Here is a 20,550-nt window from a genome sequence, read left to right as displayed (position 1 = left end):
GATCAGAGTTAGGTGTGTTTTACCTGCTAGTCAGGATCAGAGTTAGGTGTGTTGTACCTGCTAGTCAGGATCAGAGTTAGGTGTGTTTTACCTGCTAGTCAGGATCAGAGTTAGGTGTGTTTTACCTGCTAGTCAGGATCAGAGATAGGTGTGTTTTACCTGCTAGTCAGGATCAGAGTTAGGTGTGTTTTACCTGATAGTCAGAATCAGAGTTAGGTGTGTTTTACCTGCTAGTCAGGATCAGAGTTAGGTGTGTTTTACCTGCTAGTCAGGGTCAGAGATAGGTGTGTTTTACCTGCTAGTCAGGATCAGAGTTAGGTGTGTTTTACCTGCTAGCCAGGATCAAAGTTAGGTGTGTTTACCTGCTAGTCAGGATCAGAATTGGGTGTGTTTTACCTGCTAGTCAGGATCAGAGTTAGGTGTGTTGTACCTGCTAGTCAGGATCAGAGTTAGGTGTGTTTTACCTGCTAGTCAGAATCAGAGTTAGGTGTGTTTTACCTGCTAGTCAGGATCAGAGTTAGGTGTGTTTTACCTGCTAGTCAGGATCAGAGTTAGGTGTGTTGTACCTGCTAGTCAGGGTCAGAGATAGGTGTGTTGTACCTGCTAGTCAGGATCAGAGTTAGGTGTGTTTTACCTGCTAGTCAGGATCAGAGTTAGGTGTGTTTTACCTGCTAGTCAGGATCAGAGTTAGGTGTGTTTTACCTGCTAGTCAGGATCAGAGTTAGGTGTGTTTTACCTGCTAGCCAGGATCAAAGTTAGGTGTGTTTTACCTGCTAGTCAGGATCAGAATTGGGTGTGTTTTACCTGCTAGTCAGGATCAGAGTTAGGTGTGTTGTACCTGCTAGTCAGGATCAGAGTTAGGTGTGTTTTACCTGCTAGTCAGGATCAGAGTTAGGTGTGTTTTACCTGCTAGTCAGGATCAGAGTTAGGTGTGTTTTACCTGCTAGTCAGAATCAGAGTTAGGTGTGTTTTACCTGCTAGTCAGGATCAGAGTTAGGTGTGTTTTACCTGCTAGTCAGGATCAGAGTTAGGTGTGTTTTACCTGCTAGTCAGAATCAGAGTTAGGTGTGTTTTACCTGCTAGTCAGGATCAGAGTTAGGTGTGTTTTACCTGCTAGTCAGGATCAGAGTTAGGTGTGTTTTACCTGCTAGTCAGAATCAGAGTTAGGTGTGTTTTACCTGCTAGTCAGGATCAGAGTTAAGTGTGTTTTACCTGCTAGTCAGGATCAGAGTTAGGTGTGTTGTACCTGCTAGTCAGGGTCAGAGATAGGTGTGTTGTACCTGCTAGTCAGGATCAGAGTTAGGTGTGTTTTACCTGCTAGTCAGGATCAGAGTTAGGTGTGTTTTACCTGCTAGTCAGGGTCAGAGTTAGGTGTGTTTTACCTGCTAGTCAGGGTCAGAGATAGGTGTGTTGTACCTGCTAGTCAGGATCAGAGTTAGGTGTGTTTTACCTGCTAGTCAGGATCAGAGTTAGGTGTGTTTTACCTGCTAGCCAGGATCAGAGTTAGGTGTGTTTTACCTGCTAGTCAGGATCAGAGTTAGGTGTGTTTTACCTGCTAGCCAGGATCAGAGTTAGGTGTGTTTTACCTGCTAGTCAGGATCAGAGTTAGGTGTGTTTTACCTGTATATAAGTCTGTATTTGCCGTCCCGTCCCTTGTCGGACAGAGAGACCTCGTAGGTGAGCGACTGGCTGTTGCTGAACCGGTTCACCAGCCCAACCGGGGGAGCCCAGGACAAACTAGCACCCCGCGCGTGCACGTTGGACACCTGGAACACCACACACACGTTAGATAACACACACACACAAAGTTCCTATCAGTTTATGTTCCAGGTTATCCCCGTCACGGATGCCGGGTCGGTGAAATGACAGTCTGAGTAGAAGAAACATTTACCCACATCCTGGTACTGAAACAATCACCCCATCAACCACTGTCTCTACACACACACACACACACACACACACACACACACACACACACACACACACACACACACACACACACACACACACACACATACACATATACACACACACACAGAAACATTTACCCACACCCTGGCACTGAAACGATCACCGCATCCAACACTGTCTCTACACACACACACACACACACACACACACACACACACACACACACACACACACACACACACACACACACACACACACACACACACACACTCACACACGCACGCACGCACACACAGACACACAAAGATACATTTACCCAAACCGCAGGCAACGGAGAAAGACACACGTGTACACACACACAGCGGGGTGATCGTTCATCCAGACACCACATCGACTAAATACCCAATCTACACTGGAGAAAAACACATCCACTGAATACCCAATCTGCCCTGGAGAAAAACACATCCACTGAATACCCAATCTGCCCTGGAGAAAAACACATCCACTGAATACCCAATCTGCCCTGGAGAAAAACACATCCACTGAATACCCAATCTGCCCTGGAGAAAAACACATCCACTGAATACCCAATCTGCCCTGGAGAAAAACACATCCACTGAATACCCAATCTGCCCTGGAGAAAAACACATCCACTGAATACCCAATCTGCCCTGGGGAAAAACACATCCACTGAATACCCAATCTGCCCTGGGGAAAAACACATCCACTGAATACCCAATCTGCCCTGGAGAAAAACACATCCACTGAATACCCAATCTGCCCTGGGGAAAAACACATCCACTGAATACCCAATCTGCCCTGGGGAAAAACACATCCACTGAATACCCAATCTGCCCTGGGTACAAACACATCCACTGAATACCCAATCTGCCCTGGGTACAAACACATCCACTGAATACCCAATCTGCCCTGGGGACAAACAACATCCACTGAATACCCAATCTGCCCTGGAGAAAAACACATCCACTGAATACCCAATCTGCCCTGGGGACAAACCACATCCACTGAATACCCAATCTGCCCTGGAGACAAACCACATCCACTGAATACCCAATCTGCCCTGGGGACAAACCACATCCACTGAATACCCAATCTGCCCTGGGGACAAACCACATCCACTGAATACCCAATCTGCCCTGGAGACAAACCACATCCACTGAATACCCAATCTGCCCTGGAGACAAATCACAGAGACACACTGAAGACGGTCTCATATGACCTCTCCCTCTAGAAGCCTCTAGAAGACAAGCTGACAGTCTCTCTCTCTCTCTCTCTCTCTCTCTCTCTCTCTCTCTCCCTCTGTACAGGAGATCCATTAGAGTCCTGTGTAGGGTTGCAAAGGGAGGGTATTTTACTGGAAACTTTTATGGATTACTGGATTTGATGTAATCTATCTCAAGACATCTAGTGGCCCTTTTGGGTACCTCTGCCCCTCTGTGTGGCCTTATCACAAGTAAAGATGATTTTAAAATAAAAAAATGGAATGACAAAGCTGTAAAACATTATCCTAAATATAAACAATCAACTTATTGAATACCATTGATGTTGAATATGAGGGTTTCAGCATGAAATAACCTTTATATATTTTTAATACACTTTCATTTATTTTACTATGTCCAATATTTGTTTTTGTCAATGTTTTTGCATCAAACTGACAGTTGTGAACACAGTCAATAGTTGGAAGAGTTGCAGAGGTAGTAGAAAATAATGCCATTGTTGATTAGATGCTTTTTTTCATTAATTAGCCGATTTTCTCTTGAACTATATGGTCTACCCACTAGAAACTCATGGATAATATGGACACAGATATAACAAATTAATACTATATATGAAGAATTTTTTTAAAAAGTTATTCAAGTATAAATGACCAAAGTTTCGATTGATTGCCATAGATTGTCTGTTATTTACCAAAATTACTGAAGATTCCGGTAACTTTGGCAAATTACCGGAAGATTTGAAGCCCTAGTCCTGTTTGTTGAGGTGGTACAATACTGCCCCTGTGTGGTCAGGTTGGGGACTACAGGTGTTCTGGGCTCCAAAGGACATACTGCTCTGGGAGGAAGAAGCCTTTAGGTACAGATGTCTTTGTCTGCGAGTGTGTGTGTGTGTGTGTGTGTGTGTGTGTGTGTGTGTGTGTGTGTGTGTGTGTGTGTGTGTGTGTGTGTGTGTGTGTGTGTGTGTGTGTGTGTGTGTGTGACTGACCTGTGGTTTGTCGATGGCGGAGAGCACTTCCTGAACTCTCTTTGCCTCCGAGTCGTGATCTGAGGAGAGAGAACAGACACAACATTACCACCAACTAGTGTGTTTCTGTCCTTGTGTGAGAGGGTGAAATTACAGCTAAGCACCACCAGAGGGCAGGCTGAGCTGTCATATACAGTATGTACAGTATGTACAGACACCAACCTGGATTACTGCCTAGGTCTGCCCTCTGTTCTGTTGTCTGCTCATAAAACAGGGTTCCAGTAACACACACACACACACACACACACACACACACACACACACACACACACACACACACACACACACACACACACACACACACACACACACACACACACACACACACACACACACACACACACACACACACACACACACACACACACACACACACACACACAGGTCCAGTGGTAGAGCATGTCTAGGGGTGATTTAGGAGTGGGTCGGGGTTAGCGCTGGGGTGTGTGTCTGTGTGTAATGGAAGTTTTTCCCCAGAGTGTGTGTGTGTGTGTGTGTGTGTGTGTGTGTGTGTGTGTGTGTGTGTGTGTGTGTGTGTGTGTGTGTGTGTGTGTGTGTGTGTGTGTGTGTGTGTGCGCAATGGAAGTTTTTCCCCAGAGTGTGTAGTGTGTGTGTGTGTGTAATCCCTATATCAGAGTTGCTTCAGACAGGAGCAGAGCTGCTTTCTCCATCAGAGCAGAGTTCACTAAATCACCCAGAAATGGTTTGTGTTTCAGAGAGAGAGAGAGAGAGAGAGAGAGAGAGAGAGAGAGAGAGAGAGAGAGAGAGAGAGAGAGAGAGAGAGAGAGAGAGAGAGAGAGAGAGAGAGAGAGAGAGAGAGAGAGAGAGAGAGAGAGAGTCAGTAGCATCAGGTTACATCTCTCCTGACCACATCTCCTGTCTCTGTCTGTCTGGATGTGTTTGTTTGATTACAGAGGACGGAGACAAAGAACGACAGAGCAACAGAGGACAGGAGGAAGAGAGGGATGGTGAGGGGGAAGGGAGAAGAGACAGTGGTCTGAGCTGAGTAAGAGTGGGACTTGGAAAAAGAAAGACAGAAAGAAAGAGGAGAGAGGAAACACACACGCAGAGGAGAGAAGGAGAGGAGAGAAGGAGAGGAGAGAGGGAGAGGAGAGAGAGGAAATACACACGCAGAGGAGAGAAGGAGGAGAGAAGGAGAGGAGAGAGGGAGAGGAGAGAGGAAACACACACGCAGAGGAGAGAAGGAGAGGAAAGAAGGAGAGGAGAGAGGGAGAGGAGAGAGAGGAAACACGCAGAGGAGAGAAGGAGAGGAGAGAAGGAGAGGAGAGAGAGGAAACACACACGCAGAGGAGAGAAGGAGAGGAGAGAGAGGAAACACACACGCAGAGGAGAGAAGGAGAGGAGAGAAGGAGAGGAGAGAGAGGAAACACACACGCAGAGGAGAGAAGGAGAGGAGAGAGGGATTAGAACACAGAAGAGGAGCGGAGGAGGAGAAGAGAAGAAGGGATGTTTATCAGGATGGAGAGAAAAGTGAGGAACGCAGAGAGGAGGAGTACAGGGTTTGTGAGGGTCATCTTCAAGACGCGGGTGCTGGCCTACTGAGCAGCAAGGGGAACTGGCCCTCCCTACCATCAGACTACACTCAAACCCTTCATCCCAACGCAAGCACTCCCTAAAATAAAATCAAGGCACTCCGGTTTTCCCCACTAGCACTGGTTTTGCTGATAGAGACTTTGTTGAGGGTAACTGTACTTACGATCGTAACGTGTTGTTGTCTCACCTACATATCTTAAGATGAATGCACTAATTGCAAGTTGCTCTGGATAAGAGCTAAATGACTAAAATGGCAAATGTAAGAGGAGCGTAGGGTGAATACACAGTGTGAATACACAATCAGTGTGTTCCAGTTCTGTGACATCATCAGCAGGCGCAGCAGATGCACGGGGGAGGGGCTTGTCAGACTGTGTGAATATATCTAAGTGTGTCTGTGTGTATTAAAAAACAGACTTTTAGAAACTAGAAACAATGAACTGAAGGAACGGAGGAGATACAGAGACAAAGAAAGAGAGGTACAGTGCCATGAAAAAGTATTTGCCCCCTTTCTGATTTTAGCATATTTTTTTATACCGAACGTTATCAGATCTTCAACCAAAACCTAATATTAGATAAAGGGAACCTGAATTTACAAATAACAACAACAACAAAAAATATACTTATTTTATTTATTTAATTAGCGAAGATGCAACGACCAATTGTCCAGTGAGAAAACGTCATTTTCCCCTCACACTTAATAACTGGTTGTACCACCTTTAGCAGCCATGACTGCTACCAAATGCTTCCTGTAGTTGTTGATCAGTCTCTCACATCGCTGTCCCACTCTTCCATGCAGAACTGCTGTAACTGCTTGTTTCAAATCCTGCCACAACATCTCATTGGGATCAGGTCTGGACTTTGACTGGTCCTTTCCAAAACTATAAATTTGTTGCTTTTTAGCCATTTTCATGTAGACTTGATTGTGTGTTTTGGATCATTGTCTTGCTGCATGACCCAGCTGTGCTTCAGCTTCCGCTCACAGACAGATGACCTGACATTCTCCTGTAGAATTCTCCCGCGGAACATTTTGGACAACATGGGTCCCATTATGTCTGGTGAAAACCAAACACTGCATCCACAGTAAAAACCCTCTAACAACGGTCAAGCATGGTGGTGGTAGTCTGATGGTTTGGGGTCAGCATGGTGGTGGTAGTCTGATGGTTTGGGGTCAGCATGGTGGTGGTAGTGTGATGGTTTGGGGTCAGCATGGTGGTGGTAGTCTGATGGTTTGGGGTCAGCATGGTGGTGGTAGTCTGATGGTTTGGGGTCAGCATGGTGGTGGTAGTCTGATGGTTTGGGGATGCTTTGCTGCCTCAGGACCTGGACGACTTGCCTTAATAGAAGGAACCATGAATTCTGCTCTGTATCAGAGAATTCTACAGGAGAATGTCAGGTCACCCTTCGGTGAGCGGGAAGCTGAAGTGCAGCTGGGTCATGCAGCAAGACAATGATCCAAAACACACAATCAAGTCTACGTGAAAATGTCTAAAAAGCAACACATTTATAGTTTTGGAATGGCCTAACGAGCAGATGAAGCTTTAAAACCCACAAATGTTGCTCCGTTACAGTTACTGCATGGAAGAGTGGGCCAAAATTCCTCCAGAGCGACGTGAGAGACTGATCAACAACTACAGGAAGTGTTTGCTTGGTGTCATTGCTGCCAAAGGTGGCACAACCAGTTATTGAGTGTGGGACGGAAATAACTTATTCACATGGGAGAATTGGGTGTTGCATAACTTTGTTTATGAAATAAATCAGATAAGTATGTATTTGGTTGGTTTTGGTTGAAGATCTGATATCATTCAGCATCAGAAATATGCAAAAGTAGATTTTTTTTAAAGGGGGCAAATACTATTTAAAATCAAATCAAATCAAATGTATTTATATAGCCCTTCTTACATCAGCTGATATCTCAAAGTGCTGTACAAAAACAATGCAGGTGTAGAAGCACGGTGGCTAGGAAAAACTCCCTAGAAAGGCCAAAACCTAGGAAGAAACCTAGAGAGGAACCAGGCTATGAGGGGTGGCCAGTCCTCTTCTGGCTGTGCCGGGTGGAGATTATAACAGAACATGGCCAAGATGTTCAAATGTTCATAGATGACCAGCAGGGTCAAATAATAATTATCACAGTGGTTGTTGAGGGTGCAGCAAGTCAGCACCTCAGGAGTAAATGTCAGTTGGCTTTTCATAGCCGATCATTAAGATGGGCTATTTAACGGCACTGTAGAGATAGAGGGAGATATAAGATAAAGAGAGCAAAAGGAGAATGAGAGAGAGAAAGAAACAGAGCGATAGAAAAAGAAGCCTGCAGGGTGAGTTCCACAGCGTTTTCATCTATGCATAGTGAGCATTCCATCTGCTCAACAGCTGGCCTCCTTAACACACACACACACACTTGTTTTTCTATCCTTGTGGGGACCTCAAATGTATTTCCATTCAAAATCCTATTTCCCCTAACCCATAACCCTAACCTTAACCCTAACCCTAATTGTTAACACCATGTAGTCATGGTGACAGTTTAGTTCTCATGGACAGATACCATGGTTTACAGAGAGGATTAGTGTGTGTGTGTGTGTGTGTGTGTGTGTGTGTGTGTGTGTGTGTGTGTGTGTGTGTGTGTGTGTGTGTGTGTGTGTGTGTGTGTGTGTGTGTGTGTGTGTGTGTTGGCTGAAGCGTTGGGAACTCTGAGATGGTAGAAGTACAGTTTCAACCCAGTCGACAGAAATGTGTTAATATCACTGTTCTGAAGATCATCTACATCAGATGGTAATGATAGTCTGATGATATGCAGCTCTGCACTAGCCAACATTGTGCAGATGTGTGTAAGAGAGACTTGTAAGAATAAGACTGAGTCAGACTGGACTTGTACTCCTTGAGGGTGGGAGAGCGTACTCACTTACGGAGAGTCACTATGACAACATTTTTAATTTTAAATGGCCTGAGTCATGCTAAGGTCAGGGGTCAGAAGTGTTAACAAACTAAACGAGCACGTACATCTCTCTCTCTCTATCTCTCTCTCTGGGGATGACATCATCTTACATCAAAGGCTTTTGTTTTAAATGTGTCAGGAGTCGTCTATTTTCTCTCCTCGGAATACCAAGTCGGAATACCAAGTTGGAATACCAAGTCGGAATACCAAGTCAGAATACCAAGTTGGAATACCAAGTCGGAATACCAAGTCGGGAACTTGGACATCTTTCTAGGGCTCCAACTCTCTGACCTGAAGACTACTGACATCATCTTGAAAGCTCCACTAGAATTACAGAAAGGTGCTGCAGTTAGGATGACGTAGAACCAACATGGCGGACAAAGGCACATCTGTTTCAGTTGAAATCTAAGCTCTACTGAGAAACTGCAATGCTGGCATTGATCCACCATGGGACATCAGTTTCCTGAAATCACTGCTCTCTACAGATAAACTGCACCGCTGACGTAGATCCATCATGGAGGACAGAGGCACATCTGATTGTGTTTAGAGCGGCTCAGTTCTAAGGAAGAGCGGTGGGCTTTACTGACTGTCTTGACTGACTGGTAGCCAAGCACATTACTGGACTATAGTACATTAGCCAATAGACACACAAACACACACGTCCAGGAGGGCACAGAGCAAAGTCTGCAGCGTGGGTGTGTGTTTGTGTGTGAGTGTGTGTGTGTGTGTGTGTGTGTGTGTGTGTGTGTGTGTGTGTGTGTGTGTGTGTGTGTGTGTGTGTGTGTGTGTGATACTCATGGTTGAAAGCAGAGGGCCAAGCAGTAGATTAGACAGATGGAATGTTCTCTCTCTCAGTCCTTAAGATATCTCTCTTTCTCTCCTTTTGTCTCTCATCCCCCTCTCACTCTCTCTACTATCTTTCTCTCCACTCAGTCTACCTCCGAGCTTTTCAATCGCTCTCATATGATCTTTTCTGACTTTTAATTCCCCTGTCCCTCTATCATACTCTTCTCTTTTTCTCCCTCTCTCTCTCTTTCTCCCTCTCTCATGCTCTGATTGTTTTAGAGGAAACCCAGTCACGGGGTGTCAGTGTGTGTGTGTGTGTGTGTGTGTGTGTGTGTGTGTGTGTGTGTGTGTGTTGTAGCTGAGTCAGCCTGATCTCCAGTCCAGAACTGAGGCCCTGTCAGACCATCAGAAAGACACAGCTACTCCTAGACATACACTGACATGTACTGTACGTGTGTGTATGTGTGTGTGAAGATACTGAGTTGATCAAAGCTCATCAGGCTCTCTCTCTTTCCATGATGTCACCACCCAGCCCAACAAACCCCCCCTTACACCTGGCCTCAATGGAACATTCCCCTGACCCCGGACTGTACAGCCGGGCTGGTCCAAAGCTGAAATGGGGGTCTGAGAGGTGGTTTGAACTGCTTCTTTGGGATTAACTCTGGTGTCTCTCAGCAGGCCTGTCTGTCACCACCTCTGCACACAGGCCAGCGAGATAGAGATGTGTGTGTTTGAAAGAGAGCTCAAAGGGTTCCTTCATGGAGAACAGGACTCAACAGATATGTACTGTACCTCACCCCTCTTCCCTCTCTCCCCTCACCTCCACTCCTCTCCTCACTACCTCTCCTCTCTCCTATCCTGCCCCCCCTCCCAGACAAGGCCAGTATTGTAGAGGGAGAAACCGATAGGTCTCGGAAAAGACTCAGCTATGTGGTTACCTAGACAACCCCTTCTCTACCCCCTACCTCCCTTTCCACCTCTCCTCTCCACCTCAGTAAGGCACCATTCATATTCATCTTTTTCTTTCATTGAGAAGAAAAGAGGGAGAGACATCTGAAGAGTATTCACTTCTCTGTGTGTGTGTGCCTGCGTGTGTGTGTGCGTGTGTTTACCTTGCGGTGATTGTGTGTGTGTGTCTGGCTCGTTGCTCCTTGGGCTGCTCCGTAGTTGTCGTCGTTCCGGTTTCTTTCCTCCTGGACTGTTAGCTCCGCCCATTGACCCCAACGACCCTAGCGAAGGGACATGGCTCTTCCCGCTATAACCAATCAAATACAACCAAACTTTATTGACACAAACTGCATGGAAAGCATCTCAGCAGACTTTACAGTGACAATAGACCCAACAAATGCTCTTAAAACACAGAGTCAAATAGTTTGCATGTGTTTTAGACAACCTCATCCATCCATAGGAAAACAATGTCTGGTGAAAGTCTGTAACTTCCATAGGAAAACAATGTCTGGTGAAAGTCTGTAACTTCCATAGGAAAACAATGTCTGGTGAAAGTCTGTAACTTCCATAGGAAAACAATGTCTGGTGAAAGTCTGTAACTTCCATAGGAAAATAATGTCTGGTGAAAGTCTGTAACTTCCATAGGAAAACAATGTCTGGTGAAAGTCTGTAACTTCCATAGGAAAATAATGTCTGGTGAAAGTCTGTAACTTCCATAGGAAAACAATGTCTGGTGAAAGTCTGTAACTTCCATAGGAAAATAATGTCTGGTGAAAGTCTGTAACTTCCATAGGAAAACAATGTCTGGTGAAAGTCTGTAACTTCCATAGGAAAACAATGTCTGGTGAAAGTCTGTAACTTCCATAGGAAAACAATGTCTGGTGAAAGTCTGTAACTTCCATAGGAAAACAATGTCTGGTGAAAGTCTGTAACTTGTCTATAGTGTCTCTTCTGTCTGCATTATGGCTATAGATCTCAGACTTGTAGATCAAGTTGATCACTAGTAAAACCAGTAACTAGTCTAAACTACTAACTAGTCTATAACTAGTCTGTAACTTCTCTCTAATTATAAGGCTAGTCTCTCCACACTTGTAGAGAAAGAAACTAGTCTCTAAGCTCTAACTAGTATTGTAACTAGTCTCTAACTAGTATTGTATCTAGTCTTTAAGTAGTACTGTAAGTACAGTTTCTCACAGCAGGAAAATAATCCTGTAGCAACAGGAAATGTGAATTATTATGTGGATTATAATTCATGGACATTTCTGTAGCGGTTCACACATTTTTCATTAGGGCAAATAAAGTCTGACATTTTAAAGTGAAAATGACAAACTTTAGAAGCCTTATTAAACCATGAACACACGACAAGTTAGCATTTCTTGCTAGCGCAGGAATATTCTCTGCGACAACAAAGTGCTCAAATTAAGATGGTACATCTGTAGTCTGGAACTAGTTGAACTAGTCTCTAACACCAGGACTATTCTCTGACCTGTATCCATTGTGGCTGGAGCCCAGAGGCTTGTACAGGGAGGAGGGAGGAGAGTTGAGTCTGTTCTGTCGCTCCAGCTGTCTCTGCTCCTTTACCTTCTTAGGCTGGGGCTTGCTATAGCTCTCCTCTCTACCAATGTAGCTGGACATGCCATACACTGGGATTATCTCTGGGAGACGGAGAGATGGAGCGGGTGAATAGGGAGGGAGAGAGGGAGAGGAAAGTGAGAGAAGGAAAGACGAGAGAGGGAGTTAGCTATGTCATTTAGGTGTATGTATATACACTGGGTGGACAACACATTAAGGACACCTGCTACAGACATAGACGGACCAGGTGAATCCAGGTGAAAGATATGATCCCTTATTGATGTAATTTGTTACATCCACTTCAATCAGTGTAGATGAAGGGGAGGACATAGGTTAAATGTCACGTGGCTCCCCTGCCTGTTCGGGTGGCGCTCGGCGGTCGTCGTCGCCGGTCTACTAGCCGCCACCGATCCCTTTTTCCTTTTCTGTTCGTTTGGTCTGATTGGTTGCACCTGTCCCTTATTTCGTTTCTTGATTGATGTCTATTTAAGCCTGTTAGGCCCGCCTATGTTCGTGCAGGATTATTTTCTGTTAGTCGGGGTGTGCGTGTTTGTGTTCCTGTCCGTTTGTGCCCTGTGTTGGGTCGGACTATTTTTCTGTCTGTTTATCGCCTATGGTTTTGGGCGTTCGCGTGGGAATCCCAATAAAGACGGTTTTCCCCAGTATCCTCTGCTCTCTGCAAGTGACTCTGCACCCACCACTCCAGGCGATTTGTGACATCAAAGAAGGATTTTTAAGCCTTGTGTCACGCCCTGACCTTAGAGATCCTTTTTATGTCTCTATTTTGGTTTGGTCAGGGCGTGAGTTGGGGTGGGCATTCTATGTTTTGTGTTTCTATGATTTTCTATTTCTGTGTTTTGGCCGGGTATGGTTCTCAATCAGGGACAGCTGTCTATCGTTGTCTCTGATTGGGAACCATACTTAGGTAGCTGTTTTTTCCACCTGTGTTTGTGGGAAGTTGACTTTTGTTTAGGGCACATAGCCTGAAGCTTCACGGTTTGTTTTGTATTGTTTATTGTTTTGTTCGGCGTCTTGTTTATTAAAGGAACATGTACGCTCACCACGCTGCACCTTGGCTTTTTGCAACGGCCGTGACACCTTGAGACAATTGAGACATGGATTGTGTATGTGTGCCATTCAGAGGGTGAATGGGCAAGACAAAATAAGTGCCTTTGAACGGAGTATGGTAGTGGGTGCCAGGCGCACCGGTTTGAGTGTGTCAAGAACTGCAATGCTGCTGGGTTTTTCCCGCTCAACAGTTTCCTGTGTGTATCAAGAATGGTATACTACCCAAAGGACATCCAGCCAACTTGACACAACTGTGGGAAGCATTAGAGTCAACATGGGCCAGCATCCCTGTGGAACGCTTTCGACACCTTGTAGAGTCCATGCCCTGACAAATTGAGGCTGTTCTGAGGGCAAAAGTGTGTGTGGGGGGGCGCAACTCAATATTAAGGTGTTCCTAATGTTTTGTACACTTAGTGTATATATAAACAGTACCAGTCAAAAGTTTGGACACACCTACTCATTCCAGGGTTTTCTTAATTTTTTACTATTTTCTACATTGTAGAATAATAGTGAAGACATCAACACTATGAAATAACACATATGGAATCATGTAGTAACCAAAAAAGTGTTCAACAAATCAAAATAGATTTTAGATTTTAGGTTCTTCAAAGTAGCCACCCTTTGCCTTGACATAGACATACAAAAACCCTAGAAATACAAAAACCCTAGACATACAAAACTAGAGTACCCACCCTAGTCACACCCTGACCTAACCAAATATAAAGAAAAACAGAGATATCTAAGGTCAGGGCGTGACAGATAAGTTCATTAGAGTTACCAGCCTCAGAAATTGCAGCCCAAATAAATGCTTCACAAAGTTCAAGTAACAGACACATCTCAACATCAACTGTTTAGAGGAGACTGTGTGAATCAGGCCTTCATGGTCAAATTGCTGCAAAGATACCACTACTAAAGGACACCAATAAGAAGAAGTGACTTGCTTGGGGAAAGAAACACGAGCAATGGACATTAGACTGGTGGAAATTTGTCCTTTGGTCTGATGAATCCAAATTTGAGATCTTTGGTTCCAACCGCCGTATCTTTGAGACGCAGAGTAGGTGAACGGATGATCTCTGCATGTGTGGTTCCCACCATGAAGCATGGTGGAGGAGGTGTGATGGTGCTTTGATGGTGACACTGTTAGTGATTTATTTAGAAGTCAAGGCACACTTAACCAGCATGGCTACCACAGCATTCTGCAGTGATCCGCCATCGCATCTGGTTTGCGCTTAGTGGGACTATCATTTGTTTTTCAACAGGACAATGACCCAACACTCCTCCAGGCTGTGTAAGGGCTATTTGACCAAGAAGAAGAGTGATGGAGTTCTGCAACAGATGACCTGGCCTCCACAATCACCTGACCTCAACCCATTTGAGATGGTTTGGGATGAGTTGGACCGCAGAGTGAAGGAAAAGTAGCCAACAAGTGCTCAGCATATGTGGGAACTCTTTCAAGGCTGTTGGAAAAGCATTCCAAGTGAAGCTGGTTGAGAGAATGCCAAAAATGTGCAAAGCTGTCATCAAGTCAAAGTGTGGCTACTTTGAAGAATCTAAAGTCTAAAATCTAATTTGATTTGTTGAACACGTTTTTGGTTACTACATGATTCATGTGTTATTTCATTATTCTACAATGTAGAAAATAGTACAAAATAAAATAAAATGAATGAATAAGTAGATGTGTCCAAACTTTTGACTGGTACTGTATATATCTCCAGTGGTGTAAAGTACTTAAGTAAAAATACTTTAAAGTACTACTTAAGTAGTTTTTTGGGGTATCTGCACTTCACTTTACTATATATATTTTTGACAACTTTTACTTTTACTTCACTACATTCCTAAAGAATATAATGTACTTCTTACTCCATACATTCTCCCTGACACCCAAAAGTAGTCGTTACATTTTGAATGCTTAGCAGGACAGGAAAAAAATTCAATTCACGCACTTAAAGAGAAAATCTCTGGTCACCCCTACTGCATCTGATTTGGCGGACTCACTAAACACAAATGCTTGTTTGAAAAATTAGTGTTGGAGTGTGCCCCTGGCTATCCATAAACTAAAAAAACAAGAAAATAATGCTGTCTGGTTTGCTTAATATAATGAATTTGAAATTATTTATACTTTTACTTTTGATACTTAAGTATATTTTAGCCACTACATTTACTTTTGATACTTAAGTATATTTAAAACCAAATACTTTTAGTAGTATTTTACTCGGTGACTTTCACTTTTACTTGAGTCATTTTCTATTAAGCTATCTTTACTTTTACTCAAGTATGACAATTAAGTACTTTTTCTACCACATATATCTCTAGTATAGGCTACAGTATCTCATATGCCCATAGACGTATATAGCTTAATCTCACTGCTATCTATAAACTAAATATACTTTCCTGTAACCCGCCTCACCCAATGTGGTACGGATCTGCTATTTTTATTCCTTATAACTGGAACTTCCATCAGGAGCTAGCTAGCTGTCACGACTTCTGCCGAAGTCAGCCCCTCTCCTTGTTCGGGCGTCGTTCGGCGATCGACGTCACCGGCTTTCTAGCCATCGCCGCTCCATTTTTTGTATATCCATTTGTCTTGTCTTGTTTCCATACACACCTAGTTTTTATTTCCCCAATTAGGCTACTTGTATTTAACCCTCTGTTTCCCATCATGTTTTGTGTGTAATTGTTTTCATGTTATGTGGTGTTAGTTTACGAGCTCTACTTTTCTCTTCTGTTTTTTGAGCGCGTTTGTTTCATGTAGTGCTCTCGTTTTTTTGGAACTATAATAAAGTGTGCCTGTTCATTATAATCTGCTCTCCTGCACTTGACTTCGCCTCCAATATACCATTCTGACACCAGCTAACTAGCCACTAGTCTTTGTTAGCTACGGCTAGCTGTCCTCACCTTTTTTCCCCGGAATCAGCCGGCCTTAGCTCGGACAATCAATCACCTGCCAGTCTGCACAGCGTGATATCAACCCAGAACATATCCGACTGCTTCTCTCTACCATATCACCGGATTCCTGCCGCTCTGGATCAATACACTGTGTCATTACTCCTAGCTAGCTGCAAACGAGTGGCTACTGTTAGCTAACGCCTCTGTCCCGAAGCAAGCACCAGCTAGCCTCGAGCTAGGCCCATATACCAACTAATTCTAGGGCTACGACACGGAGCCCCGCCGATGCATCACGACTGGACTGCCGACGTGATCGCCCAATGTGGTCTCAACAGGCTATTCTGTTACGATATCGCAACAGAACCATCTACTAGCCCCGGCCCATTAGCTTTTTCTGAATGCTGTGTCCCCTGCTTGCCCAGTGTAGTAGTGAATACCGTACAGCACCCTGTCTCACCTATTGCTACTCTTTTGACCCTATGATCACTCGGCTACACAGCTGATGTCCCCTGGACTGTTTCAATAACATGGTACCTCATTTTGTTTACCTGTCGGCCCCAGCCTCGAACTCAGGTTCTGTATGTATCTAACTGACCCGCTCTGCCCTTTCTTCACCATTTACCCATTGTTGTCTTAGCTCTCCTGATCAACACCTGTGATTGCGTTATGCCTCTCTCTAATGTCAATATGCCTTGTCTACTGCTGTATTGGCTAGTTTTTATTGCTTTATTTCATTGTAGAGCCCTCAGTCCCGCTCAAATTGCCTTAGATAGCTCTTTCGTCCCACCCCACACACATGTGGAGACCTTACCTACGTTAATTAATGCCTCCAGAGATGAAACCTCTCTCATCATCACACAACGCAAAGTTTTACCTCCACTGTACTCACATCCTACCATACCCTTGTCTGTACATTATGCCTTGAATCTATTCTACCACGCCCAGAAATCTGCTCTTTTTATTCTCTGTCCCCAACGCACTAGACGACCAGTTCTTATAGCCTTTAGCCGTACCCTTATCCTACTCCTCCTCTGTTCCTCTGGTGATGTAGAGGTTAGCCCTGTAGCCCCCAGTTCCACTCCTATTCCCCAGGCGCTATCATTTGTTGACTTCTGTAACCGTAAAAGTTTCTGTAACCGTAGAAGCCTCCTCCCTAAGTTAGTTTTTTTCACTGCTTTAGCACCCTCTGCCAACCCTGATGTCCTAGCCGTGTCTGAATCCTGGCTTAGGATGGCCACCAAAAATTCTGAAATTTCCATCCCCAACTATAACATTTTCCGCTAAGATAGAACTGCCAAAGGGAGTGGAGTTGCAATCTACTGCAGAGATAGCCTGCAGAGTTCTGTCATACTATCCAGGTTTGTGCCCAAACAATTTGAGCTTCTAATTTAAAAAATTCACCTTTTCAGAAACAAGTCTCTCACTGTTGCCGCTTGTTACAGACCCCCCTCAGCCCCCAGCTGCGTCCTGGACACCATATGTGAATGAATTGCCCCCAATTTATCTTCAGAGTTTGTACTGTTAGGTGACTTATACTGGGATATATGGGGTAGCATAGTGGATAGAGTGTTGGGCTAGTAACCGAAAGGTTGCAAGTTCAAATCCCCGAGCTGACAAGGTACAAATCTGTCGTTCTGCCCATTAACAGGCAGTTAACCCACTGTTCCTAGGCCGTCATCGAAAATAAGAATTTGTTCTTAACTGACTTGCCTTTTTAAATGCTTAACACCCCGGCCATCCTACAATCTAAGCTAGATGCCCTCAATCTCACCCAAATTATCATGGAACCTCATTCCGTCAGTAGAGGATGCCTGGTTATTCTATAAACATGCTTACCTCACCATCTTAAATAAGCATGCCCCATTCAAAAAATGTTGAACAAGGAACAGACCTGACTGCCCTTGACAGCACAAAAACATCCTGTGGTGTACTGCATTAGCATCGACTAGCCCCCGCGAGATGAAACTTTTCAGGGTAGTTAGGAACCAGTTAGGAAAGCAAATGCTAGCTTTTTCAAACAAATATTTGTATCCTGTATGTAACAGTTTAACTTTACGTCCGTCCCCTCGCCCATACCCGGGCGCGAACCAGGGACCCTCTGCACACATCAACAACGGTCGCCCACGAAGCATCGTTACCCAGCACTCCACAAAGGCCGCGGCCCTTGCAGAGCAAGGGGAACCACTACTTCAAGTCTCAGAGCAAGTGACGTCACCGACTGAAAGGCTGCTAGCGCGCACCACCGCTACCTAGCTAGCCATTTCACATCGGTTACATGTAGCACAAACTCCCAAAGGTTCTGGGACACTGTAAAGTCTATGGAGAATAAGAGCACGTCCTTCCAGCTGCCCACTGCACTGAGGCTAGGAAACACTGTCACCACCGATAAATCTACGATAATCGAGAATTTCAATAAGCATTTTTCTACGACTGGCCATGCTTTCCACCTGGCTACCTCTACCCCGGTCAACAGCTCTGCACCCCCCACAGCAACTTGCCCAAGCCTCCTCCATTTCTCCTTCACCCAAATCCATATAGCTGATGTTCTGAAAGAGATGCAAAATCTGGACCCCTACAAATCAGCTGGGCTAGACAACCTGGACCCTCTCTTTCTAAAATTATCCTCCGCAATTGTTGCAACCCCTAATACTAGCCTGTTCAACATCTCTTTCGTATCGTCTGAGATTCCCAAAGATTGGAAAGCATCTGCGGTCATCCCCCTCTTCAAAGGGGGGGACACTCTTGATCCAAACTGCTACAGACCTATATCTATCCTACCCTGCCTTTCTAAGGTCTTCGAAAGCTAAGTTAACAAACAGATCACAGACCATTTCGAATCCCACCGTACCTTCTCCGCTTTGCAATCTGGTATCCGAGCTGGTCATGGGTGCACCTCAGCCACGCTTAAAGTCCTAAACGATATCATATCCGCCATCGACAAAAGACAATACTGTGCAGTCGTATTCATCGACCTGGCCGAGGCTTTCTTATCGGCAGACTCAACAGCCTTGGGTTCAGAAATGACAGCCTCGACTGGTTCACCAACTAGTTCTCAGACAGAGTTCAGTGTGTCAAATCGAAGGGCCTGTTGTTCGGACCTCTGGCAGTCTCTATGGGGGTACCACAGGGTTCAATTCTCGGGCCGACTCTTTTCTCTGTATATATCAATGATGTCGCTCTTGCGGCTGGTGATTCTCTGATCCATCTCTACGCAGACAACACCATTCTGTATACTTCTGGCCCTTCTTTGGACACTGTGTTAACTAACCTCCAGAGCTTCAATGCCATACAACTCTCCTTCCATGGCCTCCAACTGCTCTTAAATGCAAGTAAAACTAAATGCATGCTCTTCAACCGATCGCTGCCCACACCTGCCCGCCCGCTTAGCATCACTACTTTGGACTTAGAATATGTGAACAACTACAAATACCTAGGTGTCTGATTAGACTGTAAACTCTCCTTCCAGACTCATATTAAGCATCTCCAATCCAAAATTAAATCTAGAATCGGCTTCCTATTTCGCAACAAAGCATAATTCACTCATGCTGCCAAACATACCCTTGTAAAACTGACTATCCTACCGATCTTGACTTCGGCGATGTCATTTACAAAATAGCCTCCAACACTCTACTCAGCAAATCGGATGCAGCCTATCACAGTAGCATCGAGGGCCAGCCAGCGTTCTCGTTGGCTGGCCGTCGCTCCATATTCGTCGCCAAACCCACTGGCTCCAGGTCATCTATAAGTCCTTGCTAGGTAAAGCCCCGCCTTATCTCAGCTCACTGGTCACCATAGCAGCACCCACCCGTAGCACACGCTCCAGCAGGTATATTTCACTGGTCACCCCCAAAGCCAATTCCTCCTTTGGCCGCCTTTCCTTCCAGTTCTCTGCTGCCAATGACTGGAACGTATTGCAAAAATCACTGAAACTTTAAGCATCAGCTATCAGAGCAGCTTACAGATCATTGCACCTGTACATAGCCCATCTGTAAATAGCCCATCCAACTACCTCATCCCCATATTGTTATTTATTTTATTTATATATTCTTTTTGCTCCTTTGCACCCCAGTATCTCAACTTGCACATTCATCTTCTGCACATCTATCACGCCAGTGTTTATTTGCTAAATTGTAATTATTTCACCACTACGGCCTATTTATTGCCTTACCTCCCTAATCTTACTTAATTTGCACACACTGTATATAGACTTTTCTATTGTGTTATTGACTGTACGTTTGTTAATTCCATGTGTAACTGTGTTGTTGTTTGTGTCGCACTGCTTGATCTTGATCTTGGCCAGGTCGCAGTTGTAAATGAGAACTTGTTCTCAACTGGCCTAGCTGGTTAAATAAAGGTGAAATAAAAATAATAATAAATATGCCCATAGACATGTCTTAGACTGGGGTGTGGGTATCTTACCTTCTCCATATATGGGCGGGAGGTGGTGTTGGTAGTACTGGTGGGGGGGCAGGTCTCCAGGACTCACAGGGGGATAGAAGGAGTGAGAGTTGGGGATAAAGTGGGGATGGGTGAGGTACGGCGGGAGGTGGTGCGTGGGGGAGAGAGCGGGGGAGTACGAGGGGGGATAACATTCAGGAGACTGCGGGGTGACGACCACCCGACGCACTCCTGTG

The 20,550-nt window shown here is 44.8% G+C and overlaps 1 protein-coding gene across 1 annotated transcript in view; it reads right to left on the bottom strand.

Annotated features, from left to right (window-relative positions):
• Positions 1-20,550, bottom strand: part of LOC120033142 (fibronectin type III domain-containing protein 3B-like) — a 54,016-nt gene that overhangs the window by 1,659 nt on the left and 31,807 nt on the right. The window contains exons 4-8 of the mRNA XM_038979424.1: positions 20,336-20,550; positions 11,877-12,045; positions 10,555-10,697; positions 4,135-4,193; positions 1,621-1,766 (exon numbers count right to left, since the gene is read on the bottom strand). The exon at positions 20,336-20,550 is cut by the window's right edge and continues 14 nt beyond it. Coding sequence (XP_038835352.1) covers positions 1,621-1,766; positions 4,135-4,193; positions 10,555-10,697; positions 11,877-12,045; positions 20,336-20,550 — 732 coding nt within the window. The remainder of the gene's footprint in view (positions 1-1,620; positions 1,767-4,134; positions 4,194-10,554; positions 10,698-11,876; positions 12,046-20,335) is intronic.

This window comes from Salvelinus namaycush, chromosome 40, assembly GCF_016432855.1.
Source record: "Salvelinus namaycush isolate Seneca chromosome 40, SaNama_1.0, whole genome shotgun sequence".
NCBI classification, from domain to species: Eukaryota; Metazoa; Chordata; class Actinopteri; order Salmoniformes; family Salmonidae; genus Salvelinus; species Salvelinus namaycush.
This window is presented reverse-complemented; position numbering and strand designations above follow the sequence as displayed.